Source organism: Zosterops lateralis (genome assembly GCF_965231275.1).
Source record: "Zosterops lateralis genome assembly, chromosome: 8".
Classification (NCBI taxonomy): Eukaryota; Metazoa; Chordata; class Aves; order Passeriformes; family Zosteropidae; genus Zosterops; species Zosterops lateralis.
In genome coordinates, this window is record NC_139768.1 from 24,362,885 (window position 1) to 24,380,464 (window position 17,580).

Sequence of the window (17,580 nt, forward strand, 5' to 3'; positions counted from 1 at the left end):
TTCAGCTCTGAGGCAATGCTTTCCCAGCCATCAGTGTGACAACTTTGGCTGTTCTTTCCAACTGGAAGCTCTTTCTGGAAGCTCTCCCAGGCCACAGTGATGCCCCAGGGCCAGGCCATGCCCAGCCCTTGAGGAATCCACTCCTGACAGAGAGGAGATCCCAAGAGATCATCTCCCCTCATCCCTGGGTGCTGTTTAATCACTGAGATTCAGCTACAAACAACAGATGCTCCTGTCCTCAGGTCTGAGCAGCCCTTGTCACTCCCGTGGTTTTTTGAACTAATGGTAACAATTAAAACCTCACCAGCTCTGTGCTAAAGCTCCTCCATCCCCTGCTGCAGGTGGAATCGATGCAGCCCCAGCCCTCAGCACCTCACGAGCCACTTTGTCTTCCCCACCTTTTGGAAGTCACTCCATCACCCCTCCTCTCTCTCCCTGCCCCATGCCAGGTCTGCAGGGCAGAAAAAACAGAAGTTCAGGTTCTCACACAATGAACTCAGCCTCAGCTCGACTCCTCAGCAATTCTTGTAAACACAAATAATCAATTTTACACTGTCTTTTTTTAAGACCAGGAAAGAGGGAGTTGGAAGGAAGTGATTTGATTTAATTTTCTCCTCTACTTTTGAGCAGAATTGAAGACTACACTTAGGGAGATGAACTGAGAGAGGGCAGACAAGAAGGGCTCTGTAAGATCTCTGAAGGAAGATAACTGGGGTCTGTAGAGCATTTGTTATAAGTAACACCAGCACGTGAATCTAAAAATAGTGTCTCTGATGCTGTGTGTATATGACTGATATTAAAAATGACTGATTTAAAACAAAGTGCTTCACCTCTGTTGTCAACCAGCAAGGTAGCTCTCTAGTATTCTCAGACTTAAATGCTGCCAGTATTTCACGTTAGGATAGTCATAAAGTTAAAGGTTAATAGGCTGTACAAATGACAGAGTTTAAAGGGAAAAATGAAGATGGGAAGATTTCTAGCACTTAGGGAACATTTTAAAAATGAAGCTCCTCTGCCTAATGTAATTTTTCCTATATTCCTTCTCATGCTGTTGATCATTATTGAAAATATTTCTATTTGCATAAGTGATTTCTCCTTCACTGCCCACCTCCGTTTGCTTTTTGGATCATCATTACTTCCCACAGCACGTGAGTCATAATCCTGCTGCCTGCCCTGGGAGGCTGCTGCTGTGACAAGGGTGAAATTAAAGCCACAGCCTCGCAGGGAGGATGGTCAGGGGCACCCAGAGCATGAGGAAGGCTTTTATTTAATTGCAAGTCATTTGGATTGGCAGATTGAGGAGCAAGGCAAAGCATGTGTGATGCTAGAAATTATGCTAGAAATCAAGATTTGGTCGTGGGGTTTCACATCAGCTCAGCAGATGTGGCGAGTGGCAGAAGGGTGGTGCTGGGTCAGCCTTGATGCCATGGGTGGGGTACACTGTGTTCTCTAACCCTGGAGCTGGAGATTGGAGTCAAACAGTGAGATTAACATGAATTAGGTAAAGACTTTACACAGAGTCTGCCAAGTCTGCCAGTTGCCACCTCTTCTTTTGGACTGAGGGAGAAAAATTCTCCCGTGTTGTCTCCGTTGGCCTTCCAGAGCAACTGGAAAAAGTTGTGCTGGAAAAGGGGTGAAACATGGCTCTTTAAAACCTACTTTCCATTACCCCAATGCTCTTCCCTCTGTCTGAGTAGATCACAGGAGGATTCAGGGTGGAGGACTCTGCTCAAGGTGGTTCTTCCTCATCTTGTCCCAAGTACAACATCATACACATCACAGGGCTAAGCTGCAATCAGCTGTGGGCAACAAGTGGGAGCACCTTCCAGATAAAATTTATTCTTACTGCCTTTGTTATTCTTACTGCTTTAGTTATTCTTACTGCTCTCTTTATTCTTACTGCTTTCTTTACTCCTGTAGGTATCTGACAGTCCTCTCCTGGTCTTGCTGAAGTTGGTGTGTGCAGAGGCTCTGCCTGGAAGAAAAATAAAAAGTCTGATCTCTGCCTGGCTTTGACACTCTGTGCCTCCACAGGTACCTCTGGCTGTGGCTTTTCTTCCTCTATTTTTCAGCAAGTTTCAGCTTTTCTGTAACATATTCCTAAAAACCTTCTGGGCCTGAGACATGCTGAAGAAGTTGGGTACTCCTGATTTATTAACAAGTAGGTCTGGAATAAAAGTGATTACTGAGCAAAGCCCTCTCCCCTGTGCAGCTGAAATGGAGAAAGGACCATGGCCTTGGTGTTCCCTCTGCCAAGGACTTTTATGGCTTTGTCACAGGGCCTGACCTTTGATTCTGCACAGAAAGTTCCTGAAGTTGTAGGAGACGACCCATGCAGAGCTACTCTGACAACCAGGACATGAAGCCTTGACACTGTTTTACACCACAACAACACAGACTCTGAGATTCAGAAGGCTGAAATGACTCCTCTATTTTTGGGATGTGTCTCCCTTTTATACTATTTTACACAGACCAGTTTGATTGGTGGAACAAAGGCAAATCTCTTCAATCACATTGGTTAGACCAGAGGGACATCAAGAAGAAGTCCCTCCTAGGGAAAAGGATGAATAACATAGGTACAGTTATAAAAACATTTCTACTGTTTACAGAAAATTCCCTGGGAAAAGAATTTCAGAAAACCAAAACATCTCAGGCATGGAACCAGGACTACAAAGCCTCACATTCCTTGTGCACAGACCAAGGGAAAACCCAGGCAGTGCCTCTCCTTAAGGATAACTACTGCTCTTGGCATCCTGCAGAAGGCACTCAAGACTGCAGTGGTGTCTTTCCATGCTATGAAAAAAAAAAACAACCCCACACAGCACATTTCCATGAATTTCTATGGAATTTCCAGGAATATTGAATGGCATTTTCTTCCTCCTTTCCTCTGTTGATTTCCAGTGTTCCAGCCCTCAGTTAGTTGCTGCTATGCTACATATCTTCCAAAACTGTAATGTTAATATAGCAGAACACGACAGCATTGAAAATCTTGTTTAAAGATGTGCAAGGGTTGTATTTCTTTTGTATGTGGCACTGCATAGGACACGATTAAAACATTTTAAAATGAAAGCAGAGGCAAACCCACCACACCCTACCAGGTAAACCCACCATAACCTACCTCCTTGTCCCTTCCTGCAGGGACTAAAATGCTGAATAAAGGAAATAAAAGGACTACAAGGAGTAAAATACTTGCAGTGCAAATGGTTTTTTCAGGAGTCTCTTTTACCATTGCTTGGATTAAAAACTTTTGCAAGACCTCCAGTAATTAATTTGAGGAGCATTTTCTTTGCCTGAGACTTTCAGTCATGTGCTGCCTTTGGGATTGTTTGTAGTTCCTCTTCCCACCCTCAGGATTTACTTTGTGACAAACTTCTTGGATCCAAATAAGAACACTGAAGAAAAGATGTGGATTTTTTTGGATTTTTGGGGGGGTTTTTTTTGGTTTTTTTCTTTTTTTTTCTCCATGCTGAGCCTTTTTCTTTGAGGCAGCTTTGTCTCAGAGACCCCCACACTGCTGGGCTGGCTGGTGGAGCCTCCATCCCTCTGCCTCAGCAGCTACTTGTGGAGGCATGGAATTGCTCATGGTGGAGCCTGGGGAATTACTTGTGTGAAGAAGTGCTCACCTAAAAGGAAAAGCTCCTTTCTATTTGGTCTTTTGTAATTTCTGGTTCTTCATACATTTTTACAGACAGGTGGAATGGTTATAATGTTTGAAAATAAAAGACAGTTTTCTTTTGAAAAAGGGGCCATGCCTAAAAGTTGAGAGTGGAAAAGGCTGCCTGTAACCTTTTATTGGCTTCATTCTCTCTAATATATCTACCTTGTACGCCAAGAAAAGTATAAACAAATGGCAGGGTATTGGTTTTTCACTAACAGGGTTTAAACCAAGGGTATAAAAAGCATATCCTATCTGACACTATTTATGAAACAATTAATATTGTCAATGCCTTTTCCATCTTCTCTGAGTTCCACATACTGCATAAACTTTGATATATGCCTGAGAAGTACAAAAAAAAAAAAAAAAAAAAAAAAAAACAAAACACCAACCAGCTGGGGAATAAACAGGGAAATGCATCAACACTGTTGGAAAGGGAAAAAAATCCCACATGTTCTTATGAAACTCTTTGATATTAAAATAACCCGAGATGTAATTGTCTTGAATTTGCCCGAGAAGGCTCGGGGAACAGTAGACAAAGGGATTGAATTTGTAATCTCGGGGTTTACGTAGAATTATTTGGTTGTTTGGAGCTTTTACAACAGCAGCGAACCTGTAATTTTTCTCCTTTTTTTGCCTTTAGAACACATCTATTAAGTCCTCTCTTTCTCTCTCGCACAACCCCAGGAGCACATAGGAGCTCTGGCACTTCATCCTGTTCAGATCAGCGTTATCCCGGGATGTCCGGAGGATGGGATCCGCAGCTCCCAAACCTGCGGAAGACGCTCCCGGCGCTGGCCGTGGTGCTGAAGGGCGGCCGCGCCTGCTGGACGAGCCGGGAGGGCGTCCAGTGGTCCGTCCGTCCGTCCATCCATCCATCCATCCATCCATCCATCCATCCATCCATCCATCCATCCATCCGTCCGTCCGTCCGTCCGTCCGTCCGTCCATCCATCCATCCATCCATCCATCCATCCACCCATCCACTGCTGGATTGGTATTTATTAGCATTAGAAATTAATCCCTGCAGATTCAGACCGAAATCTGTCCCCAGACAACAAGCAGAAACATTTTGGTGGGCAGTGTCACATAGAGCCCAAGTTTCCTAGATGAAGGTTCTCGTGGGCAGCTTTGCATTCCTGTTTTAATCGCCTTCCCCATCTTTGTTTGTCACCTGAAAATATCAGCACTGCTTATCAATACCCCTGTGTGTGTCAGGCTGCTGCCAAGCATTCTGATCAATATATTATCATTGCAGAGCCTGATTGTGAAGGTGAAGGGCATTTCCAAGGACACCTGGAAATCCTGATCTGTGCTCTGCACTCTCTGATCAGTTTCTGTGCTTTACAAGTGTCATGGCTGGAAGAGAATCAAATCAGGATCTCTGATCCTCTCCCTCGGTGCACCCTGGCTGCCAACAAACAAACAAACAAACAAACAAACAAATAAACAAACAAAAAGCAGAGCTGTCATTCATGTTTGCCCTCGAGTCTTTTTGCATTTTCTCAATTCTTCACTCCACTGCAGCTCACAAGCACGGCAGTACATAACAAACCCCTCATGGCAGCGTGACATTGCTGTACAGGATTTTCCTGACCGGAATATTTAAGGTAATGTGATCTGGGTGGGGTTTGTTATGAAGTGAAGGGTTTTTTCATTGCACAAATAACTTAGATGTCACACTCTGGGAATGACAACACGCGGCAAGGATACACTTCAGGCTGCTGAGGAGAAACAGCTAAGGTTTATTCCTATGTTAAAATTGTTATTTTGAGAATTCTATTGCTCTGTAGATACCCAGCATTATTTAAACATGTTGCATTTCATGAGTATACTTGAATGGGAATCTTCCACTTTTTTCATACATAATATTCTACTATTATTATTTGCTCTATCTGCCACCTTGAATAAGGTGTTTAACTGCATGCAGTCCCTTTTAATAATTTTGGGGGTTTTTCTGGTATTATTTACAGATCCTTAATGGCAAGCCAAATATCTGCTAATGTAAAATGATGTGAAAAGATCACCCTTGGTTGTGTTTTGTCAGTGCTTCATGGCTGCTTTTCATATCTTCACATGAGGAAGGAGTTTCAAGCCACCACTCTGAACTGGTTGGATCCCTGTGTCTCAATTCCAAAGGGAATCTTCTCTTGTCAAAAAAATGTGTAACTACAAAGGCTGTGATGGTGATAAAGGTGAGTTTCAGAAGTTTTGCACAACCTGCATCCAATCCTTCTGCTGCTCTCCATCAGCATTGCTTCCATCAGCTTTATTACTGCTGAATTTCTGATATATATTGCTAATGTTTAACCAAAATGCATGAAAAATATTTGTTTTTCTAATAGATCTCCATTTTTTCAATAGTATACTAAAAAAAAAAAAAAAGCAATGTAAAAAAAAAAAAGCCCAAAAACAAACAAAGGAAAACCTCAATGTAAAGCTGTGGCTCAAAGTAGGATGATTTGATGATTTGAAATTTATGCAGTCATTTCTTGGCCTCTGATACTTTTTTTTTTTTAATGTGAAGTTGTGCACTATATTAATATATTTAGAAATAAGCAACTTTGTTTTCTAGGATAAAGTTTTCCCTGGAATTTACAGGAAGGTTGTGTAGAAAGAAGTCCAAAAAATATTCTTTTCTCTGTTGTGTTTCATAGAACAGGTACAACAGAGTCTCTGCACTACGGGACCATAGTAAGAACATAAACTGTTTGAATTTCTGAAGACAAGAAACCTTGGAGATTCCCCAGCCAGACGAGGGAGAAGGAGCCTCCTGTGGTGTGTGCATAACTTTGTCTTCCAGGGATTCCTGAAACAGTGAGATTCCCTGAGGAGCAGCCTCCCCTGGGGACTGGCAGGTGAGGCAGAGTCATCAATAAGTGCAAAGCACACAGAGGTTTTGACAGAGAAGCTCTTGTGGAAGCCCAAAATGACCCATCATTCATTTATTTTGCAAACCCACGAGCTATTTTGGGGATGTGCTGACTCAGAACAAGCTGTTCCAGACTGTCATGCCAGCTGCAGCAAAGGCTATTAGGGAAATTAGGGTGATCTGAGGATCTTCCCATGGAATTCAAAGCACAGCTCGTGTTCAGTAGGTATGTCCAGCATAACTCTTCTACAATTGCCAAGGATCTGTGATATGAACACGAGAGGCTTTATAAGCAGCTGATTTTTGAGTCAATGGGCTGTAACACTTTTGAAATCAATGATTATTTAAGAACTCCTAAAACTGCACATTATCCAGCTGCCCTGCACACAAACATTGGAGCTGCTCTGCTCTCTGTTGGCTCTCTGCAAATGGACAGTTTGGACCTGAGACCTGAAGGCTGAGTGTGGGTCAGAACACTTCTTTTCTAGCCACAGTCACCACACAGCTCTGCGGCAATTTGCCATTTCAGTAGGAGCTGGAAATATTCAGCACTTTTCAGGTGTGGTGACTTCTGCGGATTTTAATAAATGACCTACTTATGGCCACAAAGAGATCTGCTTATTTCAGATTTCATCAACCCTGGTGTTTACACAGTTCTGGTTTTGAGATTTGGGTGTTTTTATTTTTTTCTCATGATACTTCAGAGTTTACAACCACCTATAAAAGCTCTGCTCTTCAGATATAAAGCTGCAAAGCCACCATCTATTCATTTTTCTTTGGGTGTCTCTGCCCTGACATATTTTGAAAGATGAGCTGAAGTTTAAGTCTGGATAAGATGTTAAAGAACAGCACATGCTCTGCCTTCAAATCCTCCAGATGCTCCTCACAAAGGATTTCCTGCAGTGCATTTAGCTGACCTCCACTCAGTGAGCTCGCTTGTGGAAGTGATAAATTGTGCACACATGACTAATACCAGGGTGATGAAACCTTCTAGAAGTCAGACTGGTGGGCAAGACAAAATGGCAAAAGCAAAGGGTATGTTGTGTGAGTTTGTGATGACATCAGAGCATCTTATCACATTCTATAGAGTAGGTGTGTCGTGCTCTGTGAGACAGACTGTGCTCAGATCACCCCATCAGTTCTGCCCCTGTGGATTTACTCCAAATTACATGGAATTTGCAGCAGCACTTGTTTCACAAAAACATCACAGCCTAGAAATTTCTCCCCTTCTCAGATAAAAATGCCATCTCTGTGAGTCAGACACAGGACTGTGATGAGCCTCAGAAAGAAAAGTCTCATAAATTGAACAACCTGCTTTCTTGAAGCACTAGGAGATTCTAGTATTTGTCAGGAAAGACTCTCAGCTTGCCAGGAAGCCACTGGAAAACAGAGACTAACAAAGCCTTCCATTTAAAGGTACAAAAATGCCATTGTAAGGCATAATAAGGGAACAACTTTAACTGTTCCAAAATACCTCTCAACCCACACACATCTCATACACCCTGATCCACTCAGCCTGGGGAAACCTGAGATGGGCTTCAGAGCATAACTCCCTTGTAGTTTTTCCAGCCTTGAATAAAACATCCTTATCAAATACATCCCACAGGAGACATTCCTTTTGATGAGAAAGTAGCATCCCTTTTCTGGGTAACCTCTGTTTGTTTCCAGCCATGCATTTCAGAAGGAGCACTCCAAAGACTGACAGAGAAACGTCGCGTTTCTGAATAATTCAGATTTTAAAAAGGCCCCGATAATGTGAAAGGATGTGTAATAGGAAGGGGAGAGCCACTGAGAACAGCTCAGACTCTACAGCAGTTAATTCCTGGCATTCACAAAATTGTGTTTATATGCCTGGACAGCATGACAGGAGCTCTAAAATCTGATGGGGAAGGATTCATTTTGATTGCCTGGGAAAGGCGTGTTTCTGTGTGGGGCAAGCTGTTAAATGTCTTCTCATCCTTTCTTCCTTCTCTCTCTGGACAATCAAACTCTGATGCAAAGAGGTGCCTCATTATTTTCCTGTGGGAGTACATTTAATGTTAGCCATGGAATCAATTAGTGCCTGGGTGGAATTCTGCTTCTCTACAATATCTGGAAGTCCAGATGCTGCAAACTTCTTCAGGAGAAGCTCCCATTTGGACAAATAAAGGAACAAGGAAACTCAGCACTGCCCTTTCCTCAGGGAAAGAGAAAGCTGAACCCAAGGTGACACAAAATTTGTCACCTGTGGTTACAATGGGGACGCTCAGGGGTGGCAGATAAAGATGGGACAAGAACCTGGGTGAAACACAGGCTGCAGTGGGTGATTCCTGCCAGGGAAACAGGGCTGCTGGGCTCTGCAGGCTGCAAGCCAGGGCTTCTTGGAGCTCATGGCAGTGGGGCACCACAGAATCACAGCACACAGGTTCACACTCCAGCCTAGCAAGAATGTAGCTCTTTAGAAAAATAATGAAAAAGAAGAGGCAATGCTGAGACAGGATAAATAAGGAGATAAATCACTTTGCAATACAATACAGCCAAAACCCGAAAATAAACAATTACTTTAAATCATATCAAGCACCTATCACAAACATCACATTTATACAATTGATCCGTGTGTAAATTAGCCAATTAATTCTGGATTGCAACACTAATGAAATAATAATTATCTGTTTACAATGGAATGGTTGGACTGCAAGTTTAAAAACAGAAATAAAGACTGCAGCAAAATCCACTCAGCTCCATCACCAGTGGGCAAAGGGGGAATGATCAATACCTGTCTTTAACATCCAGATATTTCTGGGGAGGGGGAACAAATAAAATACATAAATAAGTGAGAAATCTATGGATCTTAAATAATAGAGACGGAGAAATGCTCTTCTAGAACACTGCAGGGTTTTGTTTGTTCACTTGTTTTGTAGTAAAGAATTGCAAAGTGGGAATTTCTTTTAACATTTCCAGAGGCTGGTTTGATTTTTTTTTTTTTTTTGTCCCTGCTTGGCTTTCTACCGTGAGTTGTTTGCCCTGAGGGACTCCAAAGGGATTAGGACCTCATAATTACCAAAGCAGTGAAAGACGGATGGAAAAGGGTGGGCGTTTCAGTACAGAGTTATTTTGGTGACTCATATCTAAATAAGATCTTCACTGAGATGGAGAAATGCACTGGGGTCTCCTATAAGAACTTTTCACCCTTGGCTTATCATGTAAGAGCTGCAGACATTTAGCACAGAGCTTTAGCCCAGGTCTCTGGCAGGAGCCTGAGTTAGATGGCCATTGGCTGTTTTCTGAATAGAAACTATTTTCTGTCCATCTGGGTTTTTTTCCTGTGTACATTTTACCCTGGAGCTGAGGGATATTCCCAGAGAAATAGCACTTCTTTGAAAAATTCCCGATGACCTTTACTTTGTCAGGTGCTTTAAGTTGTTAACAAGAACAAGAAACAGTTTTTAATAACAGAAAAATTCTACATTTTTTAATTGCTGAGACCCCATCCCAAAGATGTGTGGAAGGTACCTGAAATACCATGTCTGTTGCAGCCAAAAACGTTGCGTGACTGGCTCTACATAAATTTATTTTCCTTCTATTTATACCCCAAGTGTTCAGGAGGAAGAAAAACTCCTGGGCTGTTTGATTCAGATAAAAATTGTCTTGCATCAAATTGCCAAGTGGGTGTCTTTAAAACGAAATATCAAGAAAAATCAGGTAGATTTGATGGAGGCATTAAAATGTTTAGAAGCAGAGACTGTTGCCCACTGTGCACCTGTGAGCACGCCCGAGTCCAGAGCTCTGCATGTGCCGGGGCAGAATTTTGCAGTGCACGCTCAGAGGTATTCCAGAGGTTTAGAGGGACGCCAGAAATGAGCGGCTCCTTCCTTCCTTTCCTTTCTTTCCTTCCTTTCCTTCCTTCCTCACTTCCCAAAACGGGATGCACACCTTCCCTCGGCCCCGCCGCCCGTGGCGCGGGTACGGGCGGGCAGTACGGGCTGTGACCGCCCTACCGGGGCGCACGCCGCCGTTCCCAGGGCTGCAGGGAGCCGCCGCTTCCCGGTGTCCCGGGATGTGCGGGCGGCTCGGGGAGCGCTCCCGGCCCGGAATGGGGCGCTCCCGCGGACCGCCAGGGGGCGCCCTGCGCCCGGACCCCGGGACCGGCGGGGATGGAACCGGGAACGGGGCAGGGATGGAACCGGGAACGGGGCAGGGATGGAATTAGGAACGGGACAGGGATGGAATTAGGAACGGGACAGGGATGGACCCCGAGAATAGCTGGGATGAATCTCGGGATCCCCCCGTGCGAACACGAAGAGCGGCAGGGATGGATCCCAGGAGCACCGCGCACCAATTCCGAGAGCGGCCGGGCTGGATTCCGAGAGCGGCCCGTGACTGAACCCGGGAGCGCCCGGAGCTCGGAGCCGAGAGCGGGGCGGGAACGAATCCCGGGAATGCCTTGAGCCCTGATCCCGAGAGCGGCGGGCCCGGGTCGCGCCCGTTGTCGCCCCTCCGCCGCGGGCTCGACGTGTCCCGCCGGCGGCGGGAGCAGAGGAGGCGGCGGGGAGGCCCGGGGCGCGGGGAGCGCCGTCGGGGAGAGCTCTCCCGCCGCCCGCAGCCGTCCGCTGAGTGCTTTCTGCCCCGCGGCGGGGCTCAGAGCGGGGGTCCCGGTGTCCCGGCCCGCTCCCCCCCTCGGCGCGGGCGGCTTTTGTTCCCGGCGGGCGGGGCGGGGGCGCGGGGGGCGGCGCGGCGGGGCGGGGGCGGTTTTGAGGCAGGAGCGGCTCGGCCCGTGCCATTCGCCGCTCCCGCCGCGCTCCGCCGAGCCCGGGCGCTTTGTGCCGCCGGCCCGGCCCCGCTCGCCGCCTCATTGGACTCCGTGATCGCCGCGGACAGACGGGCGGGCGGGCGGGCGGGCGGTGGCCGCCTCCGGGCACGGCGGGGCGGGAGGGGCAGCCGGGGCCGCGGCGGCTGCGGGCAGGGGCTGCTCGGAGCCCTCTCTCTCTCCTCCCGCCGCCTCCCGCCCCATCCCATTCGCCTTTGTGCGCGCCCAATCGCCGCCCGCTCCCCGCGCGGCACGGGGATGACATTTCGATTTCATCATTAGCGTCCGGCGTCAGGTCGACGCGGCGGCAGCGGCGGCGGGAGGCGGCGGCGGCGGCAGCGACGAGCCCGGCTCTCCGCCTGCCCGCGGCAGCCCCCCGGTGCCCCGGGCTGCGCGGGTCCCCCCGGCCCCCCGCCCTGCCCGCCCCCCATGCGAGGGGCCCCCGGCCGGCCCCGCCGCCCCGCTCCCCCGCCGCCCCGCCGCGCCCGTGCCCCGCGCCGCCGGGAGCCGCCACCTGCGCGCCGGGCCAGGGCTGCGGGGCCAGCGGCGGCCGGGAGCCGGCCGGGCAGCGGAGGATGCCGGAGACCGGGCAGGAGCCGCCCGGCGCCCCTCCGCCGCCCCCCAAGGAGTCCTTCTACATCAAGAACCTGCTCAACGGCGGCCCCCCCAAGGCGCCCCCCAAGCAGCCGCGGGCGCTGTTCGCCCCCTCGGGCAAGGCGGCGGTGGACGGCGCCGGCTTCGCCCTCTCGCAGGTGGGAGACCTCGCCTTCCCCCGCTTCGAGATCCCGGCGCCGCGCTTCGCCCTGAGCGCGCACTGCCTGGAGCGCGCCCAGACCTGGTGGTACCCGTACGCCCTGACGCCGGCCGGAGCCCACCTGCCCCGCACGGAAGGTACCGCTCCCCAAAACCTCCATCGCTCCTTCCTTCCTTCCCTCCGTCCCTCCCCGGCGGGGACCCCTGGGGGCGGCGGGGCGGGGTGTGAAGCCGGGCTGGGGCGGCGCGGGGTCCGCACGGCTCGTCCCGTTCCCCGCGGCGGGACGCGGGGCCTGGGCGGGTGCGGGTGTCTCTTTGTGTCCCTCGTCTCCCCCTTCACGCCCCGCTTCGTCCTTCCTCTCCAGCCGCGGAGAAATCCCTGCTGAGGGACTCGTCCCCCGCCTCGGGCACCGAGCGGGACTCCCCGGAGCCGCTGCTGAAGGCGGAGGGGGAGCAGAAGGAGCTGGACTCCAAGAGCCCCGACGAGATCGTCCTGGAGGAGAGCGACTCGGAGGAGGCCAAGAAGGAGGGCGGCGCGGAGGACTGGAAGAAGCGGGAGGAGAGCCCGGAGAAGAAGCCGTGCCGCAAGAAGAAGACGCGCACGGTGTTCAGCCGCTCGCAGGTTTTCCAGCTGGAGTCCACCTTCGACATGAAGCGCTACCTGAGCAGCTCGGAGCGCGCCGGCCTGGCCGCCTCGCTGCACCTCACAGAGACACAGGTGAAGATCTGGTTCCAGAACCGCCGCAACAAGTGGAAGCGGCAGCTGGCGGCCGAGCTGGAGGCGGCCAACCTGAGCCACGCCGCCGCCCAGCGCATCGTGCGCGTCCCCATCCTCTACCACGAGAACTCGGGCGCGGAGGGGGGCGCGGGGGGCGGCGGAGCCCCCGGCACTCAGCCGCTGCTCACCTTCCCTCACCCCGTCTACTATTCCCACCCCGTGGTGACCTCCGTGCCGCTCCTGCGGCCCGTGTGAGGCCGGCGGCCGCAGCGCGGAGGGGCGCGGAGAGGCGCGCAAGGCACCGCCCGCCCGTAAGTACTGCAGCCCCTCGTGCCGCTCACCCGGGGGACAGCGGGGACACCGCCCCGGGGCTGGGGGGACCCCTCCGAGGGTGCCGGTAGGAGGAAAGTGGCGGGAATTTAGAGGGAAAAAAAAAAAAAAAAAAAAAAAAGAAATAAAAAGGAAAAAAAAAAAAAGTGTGTGGGGGAGGGAAACGAAAATGAGGAAAGCGGGGACTCGTAGGGAACCCTGGAGCTGTCACACCTTTTGTAAACGTGGATGAAAACCGCGATGGTCTCTCTGTGGCTTTAGTTTTATTTTTGTAATAAAAAAAATAGAAAGAAAAAAGAAAAAAAAAAGAAAAAAAGAAAAATAAAAAAAAGGGGGGGGGGGGGAAGGATAGTAATAATAATAAAAAAAGAATGGTCCCAGGCCACTCCTCGAGATTTGCCAAACGCTAACGGGAAGCTGAATTTCTGTTCCTTTCGGACCTCTCCTTCTGCCTCCAAATAATTGTTCGGGCTCCTGATCCTGTCGTGACTCAAACTTCATCGACCACGGCTTTTCATTTAAGCAGACCTTTGCCTCTTTGCTTGCCCACGTTTTGTACCTTTTGGTTTCTGTCATGAGACTTTGACGAGCAGGAAATACAGCCTCAAAGTGAACGGTTAAATCCACCCGCACGCTTTGAGTCACCCTTATTTATTATCGTTTACTTAGACATTTTTAATTCTTGTTTATAATTCTTGTTTTTCCTAGTTGTCGGGTCGTTTCGGGTTTTTTTTTCCTTGTAAAGTTATTTCGGTATTCTGGGAGGGAAAAAAAAAAAATCTGTACCCTTTTGCTTTCTTTTGTAATACTAATTATTATTATTATTAATAATATTATTGTACTTTTGAACTGTGCAATATTGTACGACGATTCTTAAAGCACTGCTTTTATTTGAATGGTGAGGAAAGGGTTTTTAGCATTGTAAAATTGCGTTTCTTCATGTTGTGCAAAATCAAATAAAAGAATTAAAAGCGAAGGGAAGTGAGAAGAGAGGAGCAGGGCATGGGAATCAGCATCAGCCCGGCTTATGCGAATAAATAAGGGAGATTCGGTGAGCTGGGCGCTTTAAGTGAAGGACAATCAACTTTAGGGTAATTTTAATTTATTTGATATGATGTACAGTTTTCTTCTAAAGTCCATGGAGTATGTGGATTTTAATAGGCAGAAATGGAGTGAGGAGTGGACACCTCTAGTCTCTCTCTGTCTTAGTGTCTGCTCACCTGTTGTCTGACAATTGTTTGCTGTCTTCCCAAGGGTTTGGGTCGGTTGGTTTCTATTCTTTGTTTGATTTTAAATTTTGTTTTCCCCTTTCGGTTGTACCCTCTGCCCTCTCGCTTTCTGTTAGGGATGGGTCCTATTTTTAAAACAGCCTATATTGTTATAAACTTAATGTTGTGGTGGATTAAAAAAAAAATCAATAAAACCCGTTCCTTATAATTTTTAAAGTGTGGTTTCGGGCGGGAAAAAAAAAAAAAAAAAAAAAAAGGAAAGAAGATAAATAACAACAAAACATGAAAATAATAATAATAAAAAAATAGAAACAACTAAACAAATAACGCAAGGATTGTCTGTGAACGGCGGGTGTGGAAGCGATGGGGATGCCGGGGATGGGGATGCCGGGAATGGGGATCCCGAGGCTCCCCCAGCCGGGAAGGGGATGGGCAGGGGGGGATTTTCTCAGGCCCGGCCCAGCGCGGTCACGGTGCCCGGGTCACCCCGAGCGGGGGCTCGGAGCCTCCGGGGAGCCCCCGGGACCGCGGGGGGGTCCCTTCCCACGGGAGCGCCGCCTCCGCTCCCCGAGGGCTTCCCCTGAACTTGTGGCCGCCCGTTCCCCCCGGGGCTGCCCCTTCGCCCCCTCCCCCGGGGCTGTGCGACCCCTCTGCCCGCGGCCGGGGCCGTCACCGGGTTACAGATCCCCCGGCAGGGTTGTTGGGAGATAGGATCGCTCTCCGCTTCCCCCAGATTGGCCCGAATCGACGTGTTGATAGTGCCGAGGGCAGGATTTGGGGCCAAAGAAATCAAAATAAAACTCAGCGTTGCGAAAAGATAATCCCGCGTTTTCTTTTCGTTTGGGATAAAAACCCCTGCAATGGGTCGTAAATGAAAAATAAACAGAGTTTCGGGGTCAAAATGCGGTGCTGGCTGTGTCGCCTACAAACAGAGCGATACCTTTGCTGTTTGCAGTACCAACTTTGGGACAAGTCGCTTGCAGCCCATTAAAAATATTGTTGTCATAGTAAATACGTCTTTCCATTTTACAGCGCGGCAGCACGATGTTATCAAACGGCAAGGGAAAAAAGGCTCATTTATTTCTGCTCAGCGCTCAGAAAACGATTCCGGCCCCTCCCGGCCCTCCCCCAGCAGAGGAAGGAGCCGATGGAGCCCAGCGCGGCCCCGGCCCCGCAGCGCGGCCTTGGCGCGGGTGCGGACAGCGGCTCCCGTGCCCGGCCCGGGACCGGCAGCGGCATCTCCCGGGGAACGATCACCTTGGGGGGTTGATGGGGCTCGGAAGGATTTTTTTTTTTTTTAATTAAAGGAGAAAAAAAAAAAAAAAAAAAAAAAAAAAAAAAAAAAAAAAAAAAAAAAAAAAAAAAAAGAGAGGGAAACCAAGCGATCCAAGCAGATCCCAGCTTTTCTGCTTCCCGCTGCCCTCGCACACCGCGCCATCGACAGCAGGCAGATGCTGTGAAACCTGGCGGTGAAGTTGGGCCGTGGGCCGAGGGCCTGTGAGCCCGGCTCGCTGTCCCCCGAGCCGCCCCTCTCCCGCAGCCGGAGTTTCCCCACAGCCCGGAGAGGGATGCTCGGGGCGGGATGCTGCTCCTTTATGTCCTCAGCATCCTCAGCAAGCCGAGCCTGGCGCTCAGGCTTTTCTCAAGCCTCCAAGAAGTGTCCCCAAACTCCATCCTATCCCTGAACCATGCAGCCAAAGGCGAAGCGAAGGGTTCCGTTTCTCCCTTGGAGGGAGAGACACCGCCGAGCGAGGGCTCCGGCAGCCCCGGCGCTCCCGCGGCGCCGCGCCGCTCCCGGGAGGGGAGAGCCGGGCTGGAGCGGGACGGGAGCGGGCCAGGCTGCCAAGGGACCCCCCACCCCCTCCTCCCGCATCTTTGGCCCTCCTTAAAGTTTCTGCAGATCCCGCATCGCTCTGGGATTGGAGTGAAAGCAATCGCTTTGAGCGGCGGAAAGAAAATCATCTTTACAGAAACAAAATCTCTCCATCGGGGAGGTGGGTGCCATTCAATGAAAGTTGCTCGGATGCTCCCGGCTGTTGGCAACTTCGCGACCACTGGTGTTTACTGCTGCAACCCCGCTCGGCAAATCTCTGCCTTTGTTTGCAATCCGAGAGATAACGCGGTTCTTCTCGGCCACTGTTTTGAGCCGGGCTGAACAGAACTAGCTCGCCTGTTTGTGGTCGAAACACACATGTATTTCTTTTATTTGGTAGTAAATAGGGGATTGCTGTGTATAGCAAACAGCGGGGGGAGAGATATAAACTTCCCGGGCACCAGATTTAGGAATCAGAAGACTTTTGCCTCCCGAAGGGCCGGAGCAGGGAACGGGGGGCTCGGAGCCGTTCGGTCCCTGCAGCAGCCGCGCGCTCCCGGCGACACACCTTGGGAGGTTGGTATTTTTTATCCTAATTATTACTGATATTTTTTTTTCTTTTTAGCCGAATATTTTCACATTTTTCTGGCACAGGTCGGTGGGAAGTGTTTGATTCCGCTGTCAGTGTCTGTGGCGTGCAGAACGGGCGGCAGAGCTGGGAACACACGGAATAATCCCGCTTTAAAACAGTGCTGGAAAACCCTGTGCGTCTGGGTTTCGCTTTAAAACAGTGGTGGAAAACCCTGTGGGTTTGGGTTTCGGGGGGGGGAGTTGCTTTTTTTTTTTTTTTTTTTTTTTTTTTTTTTTTTTTTTTTTTTTTCCCAAATATGCTGCAAGTGTCTCTGTAATGATCACTTTACTCTATCGACTTGGCACACTGTGCTAACGGAATGAGAAGACCATTAAGAGCATTAACAGATTGGTACAGCATAATGCTTCAGTTCATATTGATCGTAAAACGTCTGTAAAATATTGTTTCAAATGAATCTATTGTTCCTGCGCTCTTTGGGCGGTGTTGATGACCTTGGTTTGTTCTCCCACATCCAAATTATTCTCTGGCCGTCCCCCTGTGATTGGGGACCGGCCAGTGGGACCTGTCGCCGTCGTCTCCGCGGACCTTCACCTACCCCAAAGCGCGGCTTGAGGGGTCAGAATCATCTCGAAAATAAGGGGGAAATTAGCAAACGGTTGTGTAGGAGGGAAGGGAGCCGGTGTGAGTGTGCCCGGTGTGCGGGGAGCGGCTGGCCCGGGCCTCCCTCCGCTCCGCTCCGTGCGCCGAGATAAACCCCCTCCCGGGACCACCGCCCCGGACAGCCCCAGAGCTGCTCAGCGGACACTCCTGAAGCTGTTGGGATGAATATCAA

General features: G+C 49.6%; 2 protein-coding genes across 2 annotated transcripts in view; both read left to right on the forward strand.

Moving 5' to 3' along the window:
- Positions 1–11,888: 11,888 nt before the first annotated feature.
- Positions 11,889–15,020, forward strand: HMX3 (H6 family homeobox 3; the record flags this gene model as incomplete). Its single annotated transcript, XM_083866102.1, has 2 exons — positions 11,889–12,204; positions 12,432–15,020. 2 exons carry the CDS (start codon positions 11,889–11,891, stop codon positions 13,037–13,039), a joined length of 924 nt encoding a protein of 307 aa, XP_083722228.1. The 3' UTR covers positions 13,040–15,020.
- Positions 15,021–16,352: 1,332 nt separating this feature from the next.
- Positions 16,353–17,580, forward strand: part of HMX2 (H6 family homeobox 2) — a 7,932-nt gene continuing 6,704 nt past the window's right edge. The window contains exon 1 of the mRNA XM_083866249.1: positions 16,353–16,732. The gene's annotated coding sequence lies outside the window, so the exon portion shown is untranslated. The remainder of the gene's footprint in view (positions 16,733–17,580) is intronic.